The 22,133-nt window shown below is 38.0% G+C and overlaps 1 protein-coding gene across 1 annotated transcript in view; it reads right to left on the bottom strand.

Moving 5' to 3' along the window:
* Positions 1-342: 342 nt before the first annotated feature.
* Crppa (CDP-L-ribitol pyrophosphorylase A) overlaps positions 343-22,133 on the bottom strand; it is a 291,765-nt gene continuing 269,974 nt past the window's right edge. The window contains exon 10 of the mRNA XM_059279633.1: positions 343-917. Within this exon, the coding sequence (XP_059135616.1) occupies positions 813-917 (105 nt within the window). The 3' untranslated portion in view covers positions 343-812. The remainder of the gene's footprint in view (positions 918-22,133) is intronic.

The raw sequence follows: 22,133 nt of genomic DNA, 5'->3' as shown, positions 1-22,133 counted from the left end.
AGGTAGAGCCAGGCGGATCTCTGTGAGTTCGAGGCCAGCCTGGTCTACAGAGATCCAGGACAGTCATCAAAACTACACAGAGAAGCCCTGTCTCAACCCCCCCCAACCCCCCCACCCCAAAAGTAGAAGAGTGGACAGGAATTCCAGGCTCTTCAGAGACTGAGAGCAACAGGAGGGAAAGGTGAAAAAACTGGAGACAACCCATTTCTTGTTTATACCCAATATTTCCAAGCCTTTTCTTTTTCTTTTGTGATATTGCTCCATCCACATTCGGCAAGTGCTTTCTCACTGAGCCAATTTCCCAGCTTCTCTTTTCTTTATAAGATGTGATGAACTCCAAAATAAGGCAAAAAGATATAATATCACATACTGAGAAGACAATTTTAGAATTCCGAATAATTCTGAAGCATATTCATTGTCTCCATCATAATGGCACCAATCTGTTAATTAACATAGATTTAAGATAATAGCTAAGCTGTCTAAAGTCTCATCTCCTGAAGGGATAGCTCACTTCATCATTTAAACTGGACTCCCTGAAGAAGTGAGCAGGTTCCTTACATAAGGGCAGTATTTTTTTCATTTATCTATCCTTTTATGGTTGAAGACATTTATGTTTGACACACATAATGTCATGAACATGAACACTAACCCATTTTGACAATCTATGTATCACATCCTATAAGTGGCAAGATGAAGAAAACAACTAAACTTCTCTCCCACACACGAGGGAGAGACAGTGAGGTGGGGAGGCAGGCATGAGGCAGAGTCTGGGAAGTGTCCTTGGCAGCTCATTGATGACTTGTCTGTGTTCTTTACGCCACCAGGAGCTGACCAGCGAGTGCAGGCCTTCTTTCTTTAACTAAGGCAGCTATGATGGAAGCACCTTGCTGTAAACTCTCTTGTAGTTTCTGCTCATCCTGGAAATAGAAAACGAAACAATAATATACAAATCAAAAGCAGAACACATGGATTTCAAAAACAACTATGATTAACACACTTAAAAAAACAAAATAAATTAAAATGTTGATAAAAACAGCAAATAGAAATTTGCAACATACACTTTATACTAAAAAATATTTTACAGTGACAAAATACAACACTAAAATTAAGAATTAATTAGGCAGGGTTGACATGAGACAGGCAGAGCAGAAGCCAGTGTTGGTGATCCTAAAGATAAATAAGAGCAGCATATCAGATGAAGCACACAGAAAAAGATGGTAATGTTATGCTTTAATATCAGATGGTTTTATTACCATTCTATTTTCCATATCTACTGGTACTCTCTCCCTCTCACCACAGAGAAATATGTATAGACCATTTAGGAAACCGCATAAGGACATCCCTAGAAGAGAAGTCATCTGGGGATATTCACTTCAGGAAAAATAAAAGAATGAAATAAGTCATATCTCTCCCTGGACCATCAGCTCTATGTAGTGTGCCCAAATACAGTTAAGACCAAATTCCCAGCCATATTGTGATCATGGAGCACACAAACAGGGGCAACCCAGAGTACAGTGAGAGCACAAAATTCTGCGATGTTTGCTTGAGAAAGTGAAAGCAAAGGATGAGAGAAATGAACCAAATGTCTGGCGTAGACAAGAATAATTTTTGATAATCAGACATGATGACTGATCTTATAGACATGTACCAGTGCTATAAGCCAGGTCATGAGACGGCAAATAAAGCCAAATTCCCATGCTAAAAAGTAAAGGAAAACAACCCACATTGAATTCACCAGCAGTTTATGTTCCCTCTATAGCTGCAAGAACATTAATTCTAGGGCTACAGAGATGGCCCAATGGTGAAGAGAACACACTGCTCATTCACAGAGTTCCCTTCCCAGGACCCACATCAGGCAGCTATAAACTCCTGTAGCTCCAACTGCTGGAGGTCTGCTGCACTCTTCTAACCTCCACGGACATTACACACACACACACACACACACACACACACACACACACACACACACACATCCCCACTGAGATCAACACCTATACATGTCCTCAAGAGATAAAGAAATTTTCAATGCTGCACGCCAATGTTTGCATTTACAGGCATAAACTTGTAAAGCACAGTTGGTGGACTTGAGTAAGCAACAGCTTATACTCAGTGCTACCGGACGCTCTGTGTTTTGTAACAGCATGCCCTCTCCTGCAATCACAGTCACTGCATGGCTCTCACTATCTGTTGTCCTGTTACCCTGCTCACTTGCATAGCATTGCAAGATTTTTTTTTTTGCTTGAAACTCTATTCTCTTGCAAAACAATAAAAATCTAACAAGTATTTGGCAATAGAGCATCTACTCTTTTTTAGTTTTGTTTATACCAATAGCAGGGCAAAGGTAAAGACTCAGCTGAAAAGGGGAACATGTGGATTCTCATGTAAACACTGGAGGAAAGAATATTAATTGTTAAAAAGATCCATTTGAGGATGATAGATGTGTCAACTTGACTACATCTGAAATTAACCAAGACCCAAATATCTGGGTACACCTGAAAGGAATTTTTTTTTTCTTAATTAAATCATTGGAAATTGGAAGACCCATGCCTAATCCAGATCTTTGAGGTGGGAAGATCTGCTTTTAATAAGAGCCACACTTTCTGCTAGCAGCTTATATAAAGGACACAGAGAAAGGAAACTCTCTCTCTCTCTCTCTCTCTCTCTCTCTCTCTCTCTCTCTCTCTCTCTCTCTCTCTCTCTCTCTGCCTGCTTGCTTGCTTGCTTGCTTGCTTGCCAACTTCTTTGGGATTCTAGTATATACTAAAGAGCAGCTGATATATCCAGCCTCATCCCACGGACTGAACAACTACTGGATTCATGAACCTTCATTTGGTAGATAGTCATTGTTAGACTAGCTGGACCACAGTCTGTATATATTATATCTTTATATATATATATATATATATATATATATATATATATAATCTTAATTCTATAAGTTCTGTTCCTCTAGACAACCCTGACAATCCAACAGATTTATGGCAATTCTTTCTTCTTTGTGCTTTGCTGTATTTTAAAAGATTTAATCATAAACTTATTTTAGGTTTCTCAAAAGCAAAACAAATTATATTAAACTTATTTTCAAGATGATTTACATTTAAATTGAATTTTCATCATATAAAATCAATAATCTAGAATTTTATTTGAATTTTCAGAGAGTATTTATGTCTACATATAATCTTCAATATTTTTTACAAAGAAAATATTTTGTTTGGAAAATCCAGCCTTATTTAAGAGACAGCCAAAAGGACATTAACAATTCAGCAATGTTAGTTTTCAATTGACCTAAGTCAATAGAATGTGAAGCAATATATTGTGGCAGTCAAGCTAAAAGTGACCAAGTTTGTCCTTAGTTTTATTCAGTGTATAACAATTACTCAATGACATACTGAGAGCTTAACTGTCAGATTTTGAAAGTGTAAGGAATAACAACAAGGGAACCACACAAAATGACTATTTTTAATGTTCTATATTCTTAAACTGCAATATTGAGCATCAGAATTTACTATGAGTTTTACCTAGGAAATTTTGTTCATTTACTTTTCAACCACCTACAATCTCAAGATTGAGTTGAATGCAGTATACTTGTACAAAAGTTGTATGCATGCACACACAAGTTCTAATAACCCTTATCTTTTTTCTCATCCAAATTACATTTATTTTTGAAATTTTTAAAATTTAAAATTGTTATATTTCTTCCCTCCCTTAACCCCTCCATAGGCTCCTTCACTCCCTCTGAAATTCACAATCTCTTTTTAATTATTATTGATATACATGTATATGCATATATATGTGCATAAATATATAAATACAACCTGCTGAGTCTGTTTAGTGTTACTTGTATGTATGTGATTTCAGGACTGACCACTTATTTTTGGATAATCAATTAGGTAGCGCCAAGAAATATTAATTCTGCCTCTCTTTGCAGTCCTTCTTTGCCTATAGCTGTTTGTCTAGGGTTGGGGATCCCATGAGATTTCCCCCTTACACATTAGCATGTCCATTGGCGATGTCAAGCTTCAGGTCTTATTTAGGCAGCCATAGTGTTGAAATATGGATGTAGCTTTCCTGTCATTTCTAGAGGAATCAATCTCACCAGGGCATACTCCCTGTTCCTCTGGCTCTCATACTATTTCTGACCCTCTTCAGTGATGCTCCCTAAATCTGAGGTATAGGGGTTGTGCTGTAAATATATCAGTTGCTCTCTGCATTTTGACCTGTTATGGCTTTCTGTAATGGTTTCTGCTTGCTACAAAGAGGAGCTTCTTTGATGGTTGGTGAGAGCTACAGCATAAGGATAAGTGTTCAGAATACAGTTAGGAATCATACTGGTTTAGTACAGTGGCAGCAGTAAGTTCTCTTCTCAGAGCCATGATAACACTAGCCATGGGTAGGTGGTTAGGTTTCCATTACCAGGTATGATTTCCCTCATGTTCAGGGAGGCTTATGTCCAATTAGACAGCTGATTGGTGCCAAGACATAAGAGCTACTATTGCACCTTTAACAAATATTTTTCTGCACTAGATGTGGTTGTTTGTGGCTTATTGTTGTGGATTATATGCATCATAGCTGATTGCTTCTCTTGGTAGCTTGCATAGCACCTTCCAGTACTCTGAAGGCCAACTCTCAGCTCAGATCCAGCTCGAGTCTTCCAAATCCTTCGTCCAAAGTGCAAGTTGTCCTTAGCAACAGAAACATACCCTCAACTTCTGGGAAGTAACCAATGAGAAAAGCAATGTCCTATATTGTTTTAGGAGTCTCTTGGACTGCCTAACCAACAAAGCAAAAGGAGGTTTCTCATACCTGGTACTGGGGTTTCTGCCATATAGTCCATGACTCTTGGGGGAATCATTATCTCCCCAAGTGGCACACATCATTGAAAAATTATATATGTATACACATACTTTGTCTTCATTATTTTGCTCTTGCTTTGACAAAACACTATGACCAAAATGGCTTATAAAAGAAAGTGCTTCACTTGGCTTACAGTTTCATAGGGTTATAGTTCATGGTGGCAGCAATCCTGGGAGTTCACATCTCAATCCACAGTAGCGAGTAGATGGAGAGACACTGGAAACGATGTAAGTCTTTTAAAACCTCAAAGCCTACCACCAAAGAGACACCGCTTCCAACAAGGCCACACCTCTTAATCCTTCCCAAACAGTTTCACCAACTAAGGATCAAGTATTAAAATATATGAGCCTATGGGGGGCATTCTCATTCAAACCACCACATACTTACATGTAATTTTAAATAAATATAAAACAATATGATTCCCTATGGCTTTTTCAACCCCCCTTAGTGTTATTTATCTTTCCTCCATTGCCCTTCTTCTGTATTGATCTCCATCCCTTATGCTCAATTAAGCCTCACCCACTTTCCCTATACTTTCCTTCACATCACTTGTATACTGCTCTTTGTAGAACTTGCCCTAAAAAAAAATATCTTTTTAATGGATAAGGCAATATTCTAATTTTATTCCACAGCAATTAAGTTTTGTATGTAGAAGCCTACACGTTACTTTGGTCTTATCTATGTGTGTGATTTGTTGTCTGTTGATGAATTGATTGTCTCATGTCCATCATATCTCTCACCTTCTGCCAAGAAGTAAATCTTGGGGCAGAAATCCTAATGAGACTTCTAAGCCTCTAGTGAGCTTTTTGAAAATGTTTGATTCTTTAATGTCACCAGAGCAATTCCTCCTAACTCCTAGCAGCTCTCTCTTCCCTTCTCCAGTTCCATCTTGACATTTACAACAGAAAAGCTCCTGTTCCAAGATTAATTTGCAAAGAAGTGGCATTCAGAAAGCACAACAGTGGCTGAGATCATAAAAGCTGTGTCTTCATCACTCTTTTCTTACTCACTGTCCCTTTTAATTCTGACAAAAGGCAGTTTTTGGAGAAACTATTTCCAGAGTACTTAAAGTAGAAGATCTTTTTAAAAAGTGGATTCAAAATGTTAACTCTCATCACTCTAAGTATTCAGATCTCAGCACTTGAAGACGTGTAGTTATGTTTATGTTAGGCTGTGAGAATAAAACATGTAGGTTTTTAGAGCTAAGTTTCAAAGAATAGCAGGAAAGGCTATGATGTCATTGTTCTCCCAATCTTTACAGAAAACACGAAAGGAAATTTTTGAGATATTCATTCTCCATACACACCACTCCTAAGGAATGCAATGAATTTTGCTGAGAACCATAAAGTTAAAATATATGAATATATATTTAGGCTTCAGATGTCTCAGGAGATTTAAAAAATCCCTCCAGAAAAATAAACATTGTATTGTCTAGGCAAATTCCAAATCCAACAGTGATCTCAGCTTCCTGGAGCTACAAAACTACTCATAAATTCAGGTTGCTTATACTTTGCTATTAACACCCTTCACTTTTATCAATCTTGTTTTGGTAAATGCATAACATTAATTCTTATGTTCCTAAATCCTTCAAATACCTTAAACAAACACAACTGTTAAGACCATATCTGTACATATGTTTGGCTATATCTATTAATTCCAAATACAAAGCAAAAAATGTCAAACAGTAGATTTTAAAAACCTTTAATCGTCTTGTTACATTAATTAATATCATCAATAATATCAAATCAGAATTACTTGGTGCTGTTTTTACATGTATTTTGCAGATATGGGGAGAGGTCTAGTGGTGACACACTGTCATCTAGTGGACATAGGCTTAAGTGTTCAGGGCAGGTCAAAGTAATCACCCCTTGACAGGTTAGAGAAAAAGGAAAAGGGCCCTTTCTAAAGGAAAAGCATTTAAAGTGGTCATATTCTTATTTTAACTGACTTGGTTTATTTAATATCTTATTGAAAATGTTATTGCTCATTATTCAGAACAAACAAAAATAGATGAAAATTCCATAAACTAATTATCCAGGACAAAGAAGAGAGAGAGAGAGAAAGAGAGAGAAAGAGAGCGCATTTCTTCTTTCTCCTGTGGGGAAAAAGAAAAACTATCTCTGCAAAGTCTAAGCAATAAATATTATGGAAACTACATTTGGGGTCATTGATAATCAGCAACCATACGTAGCTTCTGTCTCCCTTATTTTCTGCCTAATGCAGGGCAATTGATGCTCAGTAAGCATTTGTGAGATGGGATAATTATTAAAAATGGGATACCCTAGGGTTATTAAATATAAAACACAAAAGAAGGCTTTAGGAGGCACCACCGGTACTTGGCTGAATAGGAAAAAGAAAGAAGTGGTAACAAAGGTGCTGATTAAAATTGGGGGAAATGTGGAAAGGGAAACCCCAGATGTCCGGCCTGAAGAAAAAGCAGTTAACTGCTGTGTCAATTGCTTACAGAGCTGGAACTTGTCACACAGTTCTGCCTCATTTTCTTATAACATCATTCACAGTATCAATTTTATACCATAATAAATCTGAAAAGGTGATCTCTCATACATTGTACTCTTTGACGAGGAAACTATTTTGAACTTATACAACTCACTCAACAGTGACCCAGGCCACTCATTTTCCACTATGACATTCTCTCCCGACAGACTTCAAGCTCAGTCCGTCTGCACAGCGTCACGGTGTGCCCACAGTACTCTAATGTGTCTTAGCCTCTTGGTTTGGCTTATAGCTACTTGAAAGCTCACCAGGAACTGGTTACGTTTCACTGAAACATACTCTCAGCAGCATTTCATCTTCTCATTCCAGAGTATCCACAATCAACCTGATGCAAACTTCGGACATTCTCACTTATTGATATTATTTATGAATGATGTCATGAGAGAATTTGGAATCCATTTTTATGGTTGTGCCTCTTTCTCCAGAAAATAGCTTCCCAATAACTGTCTTTCTAATGTACATCAATTTTCAAACACTCAGCTATGACAGCTTCCTTCATGAAGAACTCTACACATCAGCAGTTGGTTTCTATAGTTTTACTCAAAACTTCTTACTAGTATTTTTATAGTTATCATATTTACAGGTTTACCTTCTTAGTTAAGTCATAAGGTGCTAAGGCAGAAGTTTCCCAAGTTGTATTCTACACTCAACATGCTATATTCATTGTACTCACTCTATATGTTCATGTACATATCTGTAGGTAATTTGATCACCCAATTCTCTAAAGGTCAGGTTTTACAGAAGACTAAGACAACTATGATACATTGGAATTTTTAATTAATATATGTCATGTTTGAAATAACCAATAAGTCATGTGCAACTTTTGACAAAGTGACATGCCATTATCATGTACCAAATTCATGCTTGCGACCCATACAATGGTGTTACAAGGGGGAAAATTATGAGAAAAGTCTCATGTTTTAATCCAGTCTGCAGTTCTGAGTTAGGCAGCATTCACAGTTTCCTGAAGCCCACAGGCCACAGGCTGAATACATCCACTACTGTATTTCATTGAGCAGCTGGAAAACATGTAAAAAACAAAGAATTTGTGCTACATTTCCCCTCTTATGAAACAACACTGGTCTGAGAACTATGCATAATGGACAACAATGGGGATCTACTCTTCCACATTACATTAAATTCCAAGGATCCATCACATGAGAAGCACCATTTTACATGAGGTAGGTGCACAAGCAGGAAATCCACCCATTAGGTACTGGTTGGCAAATAACATGAAAAGAAACTTAGCGAAAGGGGGCTGGAGAGACAGTTTAGTGTTTAAAAGCATTTGCTACTTCGCAACCATCTGTCACTCAAGTTTCATGGGATGTGACACTTTCTGTTCTCAGGCACCAAGCCCACATGTGATACACAAACTTACACAAAGGCAAAGTACTCATACCAAAAAACAGAAATTTAAAAAAAAAAATCACCCAATGACACCAACGATTATCTATGTTCAGGTGATGCCTTCGATTTAAAGATAAAATGATGAATGGTCAAAGAAATGGATTTTTAAAGCTTTTTTTTTCTTATATAGATGGCAGCAGAGGAACAGCTAAAATTTCTTTTTTACTTATGTGTATGTGTGCGAGCCTGCATGAGTACACGTGTATACTTATGTGTGTGCCGTGTGTGCAGAAGCTGGGGGAGGATGGAAGAGGGTGAGGGATCCCCTGGAACTGTAGAAACTGAAGGTTGTGAGCTGCCATGTGCATGTCGGGAACTCAAACCTCCGTCCTCTGCACGCTTAATTGCTGAGTCATCTCTCCAGCCAAGCAGTAACAACTTCTACTGAGGCAGAAATTCTAATAGACTGTGTAGTATGAATCTTAAAAGGTCTTATTAATAAAAACAAACCTGGAGCCAGGTATTGGGGTGAACGCTGAAAGATCAGAGAAACAGAACCCACCACAGCTACCCTCACCTCGCCAATTCCTCAGCTGATCCTGTTTCCTCAAACTGAAAGCCTCTGTGACCTCATCCGAATGGATCTCAGCTGAACTGTTGCTCAAAATCCTAAAAGCTTAACCAGCTCTAGTTCCTAGTCCTCACGCCTTATATACCTTTCTGCTTTTTGCCATCACTTCCTGGGATTAAAGACATGCGTCACCATGCCTGGCTGTTTCCAGTGTGGCTTTGAACTCAGAGATCTGAATGAATCTCTGCCTCCAGAATGCTAGGCTTAAAGGTGTGTGTGCCACCATTTTCTGGCCTCTATGTCTATCTAGCGGCTGTTCTGTTCTCTGACCCCTGATAAGTTTATTAAGGTGCACAATATATTGGGGAACACACTATCACTACAAGACTGTTCTCATAGAAGAGCTTCAAATGTGTATTTCTAAATTTCACAAGAGAACTAAGAGAAAGCAGTATAATTCTAACATACACTCTTAACAGGAACAATTGCATGTGATTTTTGTTAACAGTTTTTGAATATTTACAAAATTTAAAAAAAAACCTCTAGTTAAGAACTGCTATAATCTTTTTTTTTTTTTTTTTTTTTTTTTTTTTTTTTTTTTGGTTTTTCGAGACAGGGTTTCTCTGTGTAGGTTTGGAGCCTCTCCTGGAACTCACTTGGTAGCCCAGGCTGGCCTCGAACTCACAGAGATCCGCCTGCCTCTGCCTCCCGAGTGCTGGGATTAAAGGCGTGCACCATCACCGCCCAGCCAAGAACTGCTATAATCTTAAGTGTTCAACAGGAGGAAAGTAAATGCCAGTTTTTCTCTAAAAATATGTTTACCATTGTCTTAAAAAATCAATATTCTTCCAAGAAAAAAAAAAGAAAGCGGTGAGCTGCAGCCTGCAAAAAGAATTCTAGTCTGGTTTGGTTTGTTCTGTCAGGCTCAGCCTGAAAACTAACCCAGCCAAGTCCCTTCCTCCATGGGAGCAGAAGCAACTGTTCCCAAGGTCAGCGCTGGCACACACGTTTCTTCCTGATCTGTTTCCAATCAAGAGGATACAAAATGAATTGAGCACACAAGAATAGTTCCTCAGGTGGAAAGAACTCCGTGCATCGCCAGGTCACACATCTCCGCTAAAATGATGCTTTGGAATGGAACAAGGAAACTTGGTAGATACATATTTTCATTCTCAAGGATATAAAGAAGATGCTTTAGCCAAAGACACAAAGAGATCCAATGTCAGTAAAAATGTCTCCAAGACAAAATAAATGTATGTTGAATTAAAAACCGATTAGATGCAATATCCTGCCTAATTTTGTTATAGGAAACTGGCTTTCATAAAACAGACATGAAAACATCTGTATCTCAGAAAAGCAAAGGAAAATAAAGAAAATAGTGACAGGAAAGTGATGGTATTAGCTTTAGAACAAGATATGTAAAAGAAGCTGAGAAAAAAGACAACAGATAATGAAATCATTATAAAGGTTAAAAAAAAATGTGAGTTGGATTAAGTTCAGGATCTGCTAAAAGATCCCATTTGGCAAGATCCAAAATCAGCAAAAAAACACTAAGGAGAAGTTTCATGCAGATGATGCTTTCACACTTAAAACATAAAAATGCAGCTACTTCCAGGAAAGAGCATAGTGTGCTCTTAACCCACAAAAGAATGTGGGTATCAAACAGGAGGCTCAGAGGGAAAGGTTATTCCTGAAGACTTACAGTATTAACAAAGACGGAGTCACTGTGCTGTCCCAGTGAACTCAGAAGGCATCCCAGCTAAGTGAGCCTTGGCTATAGAAGCCAAGCACTAAAAATCCCTTTGTCAGGATGAAGTAAGTTCAGAGGAGAACAGAAAGAAAATCCTTTCATCCATTCGATGATTCAGAAACCTACACAATCTATTTATGGAGATGTGGTTAGATATGGGCTAAAATTTTCTGTCATTTGGTTTTGTTTTGTTCATATGGATTAAGTAGTCAGATAAATAGGTAAATGTATAAATGTGTTCATAATTACAAGGTATAAATAAAACACTAGGACAGTTGAGCATCAAAATGAATTTACATTGGAATTTCCAGATGCAAAATAAAAATTTAAACTCTACAATATATTTAAATAAGTGAAGTCCTAAAATAGGCAAATGGTCTCAAACATGAACATGACTGGAACATCTGAAACACGTGCAGATTTGAAGCAGTACTGACATACTCAAGACTCTATCGAATTTAAGCAAAAAAAAAATCTCAGAAATAGATCAAATAAGAAATTAAATAAAGCAGAAGTGAAAATTATTGAAACTAAAGAAAGAGTTGAGGAAATTATGCAAAAAAGTAAGAGAAAGCAACAAACAGAGAATAAGAGAGGGGCTAAGGGGCGCAGAATACATAACGCGTGTCTAACGTACCTTTAGTCAGACCTGTACAAAGGAGGAACGGAAATAATGGAAAGGGATGTGAAAAGGTTTATTGCTGAAATTATTCTTATTCTACAGATTCAGGAACACATCAATTTAATCATAAATGAAACCCAAAGAATCTTGGGGTAGTTGAGAGGAAAATAAACAATCATACAGATAAATATTGGGGAACACCAGGCACTAAATCTACAGAGAGCTTTCAGTTCGCTGGGCAGACCCACCAGCAACGGTGCCATCAGCCATTTTTGTCACTTTAACGACAGTGCCAAGAATCAAGCAACAGTTTATTCCAAGTGACAAAACCAAACCAAACTAATCTTCTCCCTAAAGCTACCAAACTAGCTTTTGAAAATGCTACTTTTGAAAAGTTACAATCTCTGCCAGATGAGCAAAGTACATTTCTTACACTGCAGAGTCACCCAGGCACATGGGAACAAATCTAGAGTAGAAGCCTAGGAGGCAGGAAGAAATGGAAAGTAAAAAATAACTTTAAAATAAATGCATACATCTAAAACACCAAGCATTTTCTAGGAAATAATTAACGTAACAGCTAAATTTATAGATAATTTTTAAAAATTACAATATTGGTAAGAAATATGTCACATAAAAAGTGGGAGATGAACACTCAAATAAAGTGAATTAAAATGAGTGAAATGAAAGCGGGCTAATTAAAATATTAAACAATCATACAAATATGGAGAGTAAATCTCAAAATGTCTGGAAGCAGGATGAGAAACTTCTAAATTGGAAGAAAATAAAGGGGCAAGGAACAATTGAGGCTTCCAGGGGCTCAGGGCAGTGCAATGCTCTCAGTCTTTTCTCCAGAAAACCATGAGAAGATCAAATGAACCTCTCCCCAACTCAGCATACAACATGATGACAGGAAAATCCCAAACTTCAAAATGACTTAGTTAGAGGAAAAAGAAAATGTTCTTTAAAAAGTTCTCATGCCCCTATCCTCTCATAAACCTTGGCAACAATTAGGAGAAGGCTGAAAATACATGGACAGAGGAAAGAAAGCTGAAGAGATAAGGTGGATCCAAAGTCAGTAGCAGAAAAAAAAAAAGCCCAACTTAAGTGAAAATACAGACACGTGACATGTGTGAGGACTCCACCTGTGGGAGAGGAGTAAGCGTCGCTCAATTTGACTGGCTGCCTTCCTCTGGGACAGAAGTACACAGAGAGAGGGACAGGGAATCTTTGATACCCAGTGATGAAGGGAACAAGAAGCCAGAACCACAAAGCCAGGATCTAGAAGTACAATGAGAACCAAGCAATTGGAAAACACAAAACTCCTTCCTCTAATTTCACCCAAGAGCACATATTGAAAGCCACTGGGCTTTGCTACTGTAACAGGAGAGGGCAGCATTGATTTAGGCAATCAAGGCGAACCCACAGGAAGAGGAGAGAATGGAGTCACCTAAATTGTCACACAAGAGGGAATACTTGACCAACTCCATTCATGGATCATCCTCCACCCCGGAAATTAACGATAAAGTGGAAGAGTGTAGATGATACTGTAATCTGGGGAGCACTTTCATGTAATTCCCACTGCCAACACACAATGTTACTTCCATACACTCCACTTAGAACAATTAGAATATGGGAAAACTCCAAAACGGGTTTGTAAAGTCAGCAACTGAGCCAACTTGTGCTATAAGTGAGTAAACTGAAGGAAGCCACAAATAAGACAGCCAATTTGGAGAACAGTATTTTGATTCTGTACTCTATGAGAGGGACAAAGCTATTCTACTGTGGTTATCAAACTTGCTTCCCCAGGGGCATGGGTTAGCAGTCCTGCAGTTATGGTCCTGTGTATTCTAAAGAGAAATGATAAAAAGATACATTGGAGGAAAATGTTATGTATAAGAAAGGAAGCCTAGGAAGGGATCTCCCATTGCTTGAGGCTGAAATGTCAGAGGATCCACTCTGTGTAGTCAGGTTAGATGTGAGTGGATCCGCTCTGTGTAGTCAGATTAGATGTGAGTGGATCTGCTCTGTTTAGACAGGTTAGATGTGAGTGGATCCGCTCTGTGTAGTCAGTTTAGATGTGAGTGGATCCGCTCTGTTTAGACAGATTAGATGTGAGTGGATCCGCTCTGTTTAGACAGGTTAGATGTCACAGTGGATCTGTTCTGTTTAGACAGTTTTATACTAATACACACACACACACACACACACACACACACACACACACACACACACACACAAAAGCAGACATGGATGGATGTGTTCCTGTCTATAGAGGTATACATAATTTCCAAGTTCTTCCCACATAAAGGGACTGCAAACGATGCATAGCAGGGTGGTGAGCACCTCTTTTTGCCCTGATCATGGTCTCTAAAAAACATTCTCTAAAGCAGAAAGCTGGATCTCCTTGGGAAGCTGCTGGATCTCCGGAGGAATAGGAAGAAGAACAAGAGCATCTGGAGTGTGGAAAGGAGGTACTCAACAGTGTTAACAAGCATGAGAAAGCAACAGGACACGCTCCCAATAGATAAAGCTGGGGCGATCTGAGCAACAAACGCTTGAAAATTCAGAGCACAATAAAAAAGTAAAGTAAAATAAACCAAAGACCCCTATTAGCCCACTCAGAAAGCAGAAGGGAGAGAGGAAAGAATGGGAAGAGAATGGGGTGTGCAGGCAAACAGATGGCATAGGAGAGAGAGTTCTTCTGCATTGCAGAACCCCACTTAACACTGGAATGGAGTGGAAACAGAATACCACCATTTGATAAGCAATACTATATATGTTTCCACTAAGAATTACTGATGTATGCTAAAGTTGGTGTGCAAAGCATGATTGAAAATTGGGATACTTACACAGTCTCAAGAAATCTCCTGAAAAATAATTGCATATTCCAAAAGATGAAATAAAATTTTAGTAGAGATACATATCATATTAATCTACTGATCTAAGTTGGCATTAATAATGAGCTCTTCATATGATACACTGAGGTGGACAAAATATACTATGCTATTCTTGTGGGAAATGCATGTCCTGAGCTTACTCATGAGAAAACAGAACAGAAACTCTCCTTCTGTTGCTGTAGTAAAAATACTGACCAAAACCAATCTGGGGGAAGAAAAAGTTAATTTAGTTTATACTTCTACATCACAGTCCACTGTCAAGGGAAGCCAGGGGAGGAGCTCAAACAGGAAGCTGAGAGTCGAGGCAAAGACCATGGAGGAATGCTACTTATTGGATCCTTTTTCCTAGCTTGCTCGGCTACCTTTTTCTATACAGCCCAGACCTATGTGTCCAGTGGTGGCCATGCCCACAGTGGACTGGGCTCTTTATTAATTAGCAATCAAGAAAATGTAAAACTAATGGAACTAAATTCCTCAATTAAGAGTTCATCTTCCCAGTTCATGTCATATGAGAAAAAAATCTAACCAGTATAGAAACCTAGTTGGCAACATTACAAAAAATAATTATGTGACATTCATCAAAGGACAGTCTGAGGCAGGGAGAGAGAGTGTAAGGGGTAAGAGTGCCTTGCTGTGTAAGTATGAGAACCCCAGGCTAAAGCCCTGGAAGTAGCATATAAGTCAGGCATGGACATATGCATTGCGCTGAGCCCAAACAGAACTGGCTGTGTGGATGAAGGAGTCAAAGGTGGGAAGGAAGTTGAGAAGAGAACAGTTGGGGCCTGCTGCTCAGCAGCCTCGCTCCAGGTTCAGTGAGATACCCTATCTCAAGAGAACACAGCAGGCAATGATAGAGCAGTGAACTGGGCATTCTCCTCTGGCCTCCGTCCTCCCAACACACACACACACACACACACACACACACACTTGCACATACACCACACACACGTAAACCACACACTCACACAAACACACACAAATACACAGACAAATAAAAATTTCAAAGTGCATGCTCCTAGAAGGCCAAAGATATACCACAAATTAAAGGAGTCGACAAGACAAAATGCAACATTGCTTCCAGAACAAGAAAAAGAAGAAAGCTATTTGAAGGTTAGATAATGGAGTTACATTAACATTAATTTCCAAGTTTACATAATCTGATGATGTAAGATATTCTGTCTCAAAGCAGACATGAATGCCTTGTACTGTTCTTAAATTCTTTTGGTAAGATTGAAACATTTTCAATACGAAAAGTTAAAAATGACAAAAATATTAAAAACTGAAATCAGTTACCAGTTAAGAAAAAGCAAGGAAAAAGCAAATGACCAGGTGAACAAAATAAATCCAAATGTTTTTCTAAATGGACAAAGCTGACAGATAGAAACACATTTGTCAAGTAGGATGAAAAACGGAAAGCCACAGTTGAAACCAAAGGGCACATGGATGGACTTCACGGGACTAGAAGACATTTAAAGACCAGCTACTCATCCAAAGAAAGCTTGGGTCTCTACAATCATGAGAAGACTTTAGAGCAGACAGCATATCATAGATATGCATGTGTCTGTATGTGTACATGTGCATGTGTGAGTCACCGATCACAGGCTTTGCACGCATACAACAACCTAGTCTATTTTGGACTAACCTGGTGGGCTAGGAAGACATCCATGAAAAGACAAAGTAGAAAGTGTGTATGTGAGTCTGAACATGGAAGTGTCATCTTTAAAGGAAACACTGGGAATCAAAGAATGGGAAAAGTCTCCAAGATTCACACTGGCCAGTGAGCTTGAATCATGCTAGAAGTGTGGTTAGCATGGAGTTCAAGAGAGAAACCACATATATAGGAAGAAATGCAAAGAATTACATACTGTGATACTTGGGACGTTTCAAAAGTCACAAATAAAAAGGTAACTTGGTGCCCTGTGCTTACACGGTAGCAAAGACTTTGACTGATCAAGCAACTTCTTTGAAGTCTTTGCCCTTCACTTGCCTCATCCAGTTTTAGCCAACATCTCCTGCCTTCACTGCCTTATCAGCCACTGCCTCTGATTCAGTTCCTTAGCTTCCCCCTCTCTAGAGAACAGCTGGCCACCCTAGCCTGCTTCTAGTAAGAATTTTACCAAAATTGCTTAACAAAAGCCCCTCCTTTAGTGTTTTTTGTTTGTTTTCTGTTTCTGTTATTATTTTGTTGTTTAGCATAGTCTCACCCTGTAGCCTCGGCTAGCCTGCAACTCACTTTTGAGGGTGATCTCAATCTCCTGAAAACCCACCTGCCTCAGCCCCATGAGTGCTAGCTTTATAGCCATGAACCCAGGTTGTGGTAATTTTACATACAATCACATCATTGTATATTATAGATAACAGAGTTTGAATTAAAAAAATGGTAGAGAAACCAGAGATGGCTAGAATAAAACTTCCTTTTGTTTGTACAGTCTCAGAGGACAGAGGGAACGCTGTGATGTCACTGTCTCCTCATCTGCACTTCCGTCCACTGCCTTCCCATGCCGCACACTTCCAGAGTGTGCCAAGCTCGGGCCGGTTACTCCACCGTGGAGACCTGCTCCTGCTGTGGTCCCTGGTACAGCTTTTCTTAACACCTCAACAAGTGCTGGGATCATTTTTCTTTAGTATTACAGAAAAGATCAGTTCATAGAGATAAAGATGGACAGTTTAACAGCAGATAAAGCAAAGCAACCAATAATTCCACAAAGATAGGATTTTTAAACATATATCAAAACCTTGGCGTGTGAAAAGGAAATGAAAATTACACTGAGTTTTTCATTTTCCACAGACAAGTTAATCTATTTTAGATCATTAATGGTTTTAAATTAATATAAAGTCAAATGTGACTATAAAACACAAACTACCAGCAGTAAAACAGGATTATATAACTCAAAATCACATAGAAAAGAGTAGCAGAAATATAACAAACTCTACAAGGTAAATTCCATTATTTGAATACTCATCCCAAAGGAAAGAAAACAGCTTTTTCCAACACTATATTACTAATTGCTGAAAACCAGAGATTCCAAACCAGAGGCCAAATCTATAGAGCTTCACCATTCAACAAAGGTACCAGAGATGACAGTCTTATCAATGACCAAATTTATAGAGTTTCACCATTAAATAACAGCATCAGAGACAGTCTTAGCAATGAAAGCATGATTCTAAATGACTTAAGATTAGATTTTCTCCCCACCCTACCCATGATAATCTGTCTGGCTATTTTACCCATGTTGACCTTGAAGTCACAATCTTCCTGTTGACTTCTGGGATTATAGGTGTGAACCCAGGTAGCTCCATAATTGTGTGTGTGTGTGTGTGTGTGTGTGTGTGTGTGTATGTATGTATGTGTATAAAATAATATCAAATATATCCGCTCTTTATTTTTTTAAGCAGCAGCATCAGAAAATTCACTATGTGGTGAATCACATATCCACAGCTCCAAAACCATTCTCCACAATTTACAAAGCTTAGTTATGTTTTATGGTATGAATACAAACTAATGAGAGAACTAAATTCCCATGGTCAATAATAAATTCCCAACTGGATAGCTGAAATACTCATGAGTCAAGGATTTGCAACTTCTAGACAAAAGCTAAAAGTACATATGTTTTACAAAATGATAAAGAAATAAAAAGGAAAGGGAGTCTGTAAAACAGATGTAGTGGACCTAAAGCAAATATTTACTGAGTCAGAATGTCATTTTCTGTTACAGTCATGTGGTCATGCGTATACATTACAAAGGTAGGCAGGAAGTCTTGTCAATGTCAGAAACTGTCAGGCCACAAGGTGATAAGCCATGGGGGACAACAGATACCAGAGCCCAGAAAACAGAGCAAAGGCAAAAATAAAAATTTAAACCAAAACATGCATTGATTTGACGGTCACGGTTGGTGGGGTTTGGCAGGCTCCCTGGCAGGATCTGTTTTATATTGAGAAATAACGAACGTCTGCTTTCTCTGCCGACATGTTTGCAGTGAGGTGTAGGACACAGGAAAGACAAAGCAGCATTTAATTGTTGCTCCAGCATTAGAATAAGCTGAAAAAGATCTGGGCAGAATGCAGAGAGCAGCACATTAGAACTCTCTTGTGGCGCCCTGGAAACCCTACAAAGGAAATGCTAACATGTTTTCCATTCTCTCAGCCGAAAGCATAATTCTCCAGTTTCCTGGATATACTAATTTCATAAAGAATAATTTAAGTGTTATATAGAACACACACAATCAAAAGGAAAAGACGGGCTGCAAAATCTTTCTTCCTTTTAATTGTTTATTCATTCTGATTGGGATTGGAAGGCCTTTAAAAAACCAATAAATGCCTGACGGCTATAAATAATTAAAATCTAGCAGAGCAATAATAATTACAAGAAAGAAAGTGTCCATCATGATTATACACATTTCCGATGAAAAGAATGAGAAAGACTACCACATACTGCACAGTCAGTTATGAAAGCAAAAACAGATAGTAATCGTTGTAGGAATGTACTGAAAACAGTGGCCATCTCAAGGTCAGCAGTAAGAGTTTCTAGAATTTCTTGCAGCAGTCTTGTAGAGGTATATTCTTGCTACAAGATGAACTGTTTATTTCCAGGACTTAAGACAATGAAAAGAAAGCTTGTGCTGGGATGTATCCTGCTCAGGTCCCGTTGTTTGGAGAGCCAGGAAATCAAAAACAAGTCATCGCAATAAGGAACAAACTATTCAGAACAGCAGTGAAGCCTACATGGAGCTTACCCCATTTTTTAAAAACTAGTGTATGTTAATTTTTAACTAGTGTATGTAAACAAAACAACTGGTTTCATAATGAAATTTTCATGGCTGCACAGGCTGTCCTCAGACCACAATCACCTCCGTTACTATCTCTATAACTCTTCCTCCCTAACTTCCTTTCTGCTCCACAACTGTCTCGCATGTTCCGGTCCCTCCTCTCCCTGGATCCCATACATGGAAGTTCAGAGTCCGCTTATTTCACTTAACATCATGATCTCCGGTTACCTCCTTTGCTGCAAAGGACATGATTTCATTCTTACTGATGACTGAATAAAATGCTGTTCTGTGTATATACCACACTTTCCCTGCTCAGTCTGGCATTTGTGTGGATACATTACATATTTTAAAAATAGATTTTTTTAAGTTTAGAAAAAGGGTGAGGTGACTTGTCTAATTCTTATGGGAGAAAGGTCAGAGCTTGTGTTGCATGCCCTGCGTATAGAACACTGGGGAAATACCCTATACATAATAATTTTCAATGTGAGGCAACAATTTCTTACCACTTCTCTAGCATATATTACCTTTATAAAATTACATGATATATAAAGGAATAAAGTCCATAGTTTTTAAATTGTTTAGGTTAGCACACAAAGTAATAGGTTTCCTCACGGCCTCTGCACACATGCGCTACGCTTCATTCTCATTTGTCCCCACCCCACAGCTTTTGTTCTCACCCTCCTGTATATCCCTTCCCCCACCTACAGACTGGCTCTCTCTTCTTCTCCATGCTAGCCCTCCATCTTCTGTCTTCTACATCATGCTTCCCAAAGTTCATGTTTTAAGAAAGACACAAAACAGATTTGTTAAAAAGAATAACAAGCAATGTCTTGCTTTGAACTGAGCACAAAGGAAGCATATTGTTTTGTCAGAGCAGAAGATAATGCATAGAGATTCAAAGCATCACTGTGGTAGCTTATGGTGTGCATATCAATAAAAAGACATGGGAGAATGCAACTGTTAAGATAGACTTTAATATGATTGGTAGTTAAACACTAATGAATAACATTAAGTATGCATTATTCTTCCCTTTAAAAAAAAATAATTTGTTGCTTCCTTTAGTCGGGAATGTTGCTAATTATCAAGGTCCATGAAGCAGCAGAAAAGCTCTCTAAAGTATGGAAAAGCCACGAGAAGGTCAAAGTTCAGATTGTCTAAAGGCAGGCTATGTGAGACTGAGGACTTGGCTTTTGACATGAAACAAGGCTGAAAATCAGTAACTTCAAGTCCTGCCTTCCCTACAATGTCTATTTCCATATCATCTGCAAAGGGCCAAGGACATTCTCCAAAATACTCTTACAGCTCCACCAAAGGCCCACACAAAACACAGGTCACCTAGTAAATGTGCAATGGTGATGATAAGCAGTGGTTACAGATTGTGTGCCAAGTTGTACAGTGCTTAGGAGGCATTGAAAGAAATGCTGCACCCATCATGATAATATGAGTTAGGATTCGAAAGGGCTTCAGAACTTCTGGTGGTTTAATTCCCTTACTTATAATTCTCAACATTTTAGAAAAATGGCTTGAAAATTTCAGAGACAAATATGTAAAGGGTTTGTTGAATACCAAAAATTTTATAAAATAGATTTTAATTTAATAAGAAATGAAAAGCTAAAAATGTGAATTAAATTTGATTTAAGCAACACTTATTCTGTTTTTAAAACTGCTAATCACATCTTTTCTACAGCTATCCAGATATCTGAACTGGCTTTTAAAATATAATCCCTGATTTTTATTAAATGATGGGGTGAGGAAGCCATGAAAGAAGAATTTTTATCTACAATAATATAACACTTTAAAATTTTTTATTAAAATAAACATAAAGCTGGGTTTTTCCTCCTAAATATGGTGAGTACTCTACTTTTTCAGCAATGAAACAATACTAAACATCACCTTCATCATTTACTCTAGGGCCATCTACATAATCTATAATATATCTAAAATTAGCTCATTTATTTCATGCAGCCCAGGAGAATAATTTAGAACTGCATTAAATATAAACCAATGTATCAACTAGAGAATAATCACCAGCAATTTGAAGATAATTTGAGAAAGATAATAGCTAAGACAAAATGGGTTCTTAACTATTGAATGAAAGTAATGGGAATTATAATGATGCTCTCCTCAATACATACATTTTTTAGAATGTTATAAATTCCAACATTTAAAAAATTTCATTTTTTTAGAATTTTATAAAATGAGTTAATGGATGACAAGCATTTACCAGAAAGCTGTTTTTCTTATTATAAATACTTCCTTTTTGAAAAGATGAAGTGAAGTATAAGATGGAGGCCTAGGACAAACCATACCTTCTCCACTTAAACACTTAGAGATGTGTACTGGTAGAAGAGATGGTGGACTGAGGTGCTCCATGGAAGTGTGCGTGCACACACAAGTATAAACTGGATGTATGAGGTATAATAGTAGAAAAGAAAGAAAATGCTATATTGTGATAAAAATTATGGACAATTCCTGAGAAACAATACAAGATGGAACCAAGCTGAAAACAAACAAAAAAACCTTATCCCAAACATGCCAAGAAGTAAAAAAGTTAGTTTTGTGTTTCTTCAACATGAAGAGAGAAAATAAAGGAGCAAAAAAGATTTTACTCAAAATGTGAGAATAGCTAGGTACTTATAGAACTACAGACCATTCCCAACATACCATAGTTTCACTTATGAGTTTACCTATCTCAAGGTAATGGTGCTTCTTTTTTTGTGTGTTTTTGTTTTTGTTTTGTTTTGTTTCAAGACAGGGTTTCTCCATGTAGTTTTGGTTCCTGTCCTGGATCTCACTCTGTAGACCAGGC

The sequence above is a fragment of the Peromyscus eremicus genome, chromosome 14 (genome assembly GCF_949786415.1).
Source record: "Peromyscus eremicus chromosome 14, PerEre_H2_v1, whole genome shotgun sequence".
NCBI lineage: Eukaryota > Metazoa > Chordata > Mammalia > Rodentia > Cricetidae > Peromyscus > Peromyscus eremicus.
The sequence above is the reverse complement of the archived record's forward strand: the minus strand, read 5'-3'. Positions and strand labels throughout refer to the sequence as shown.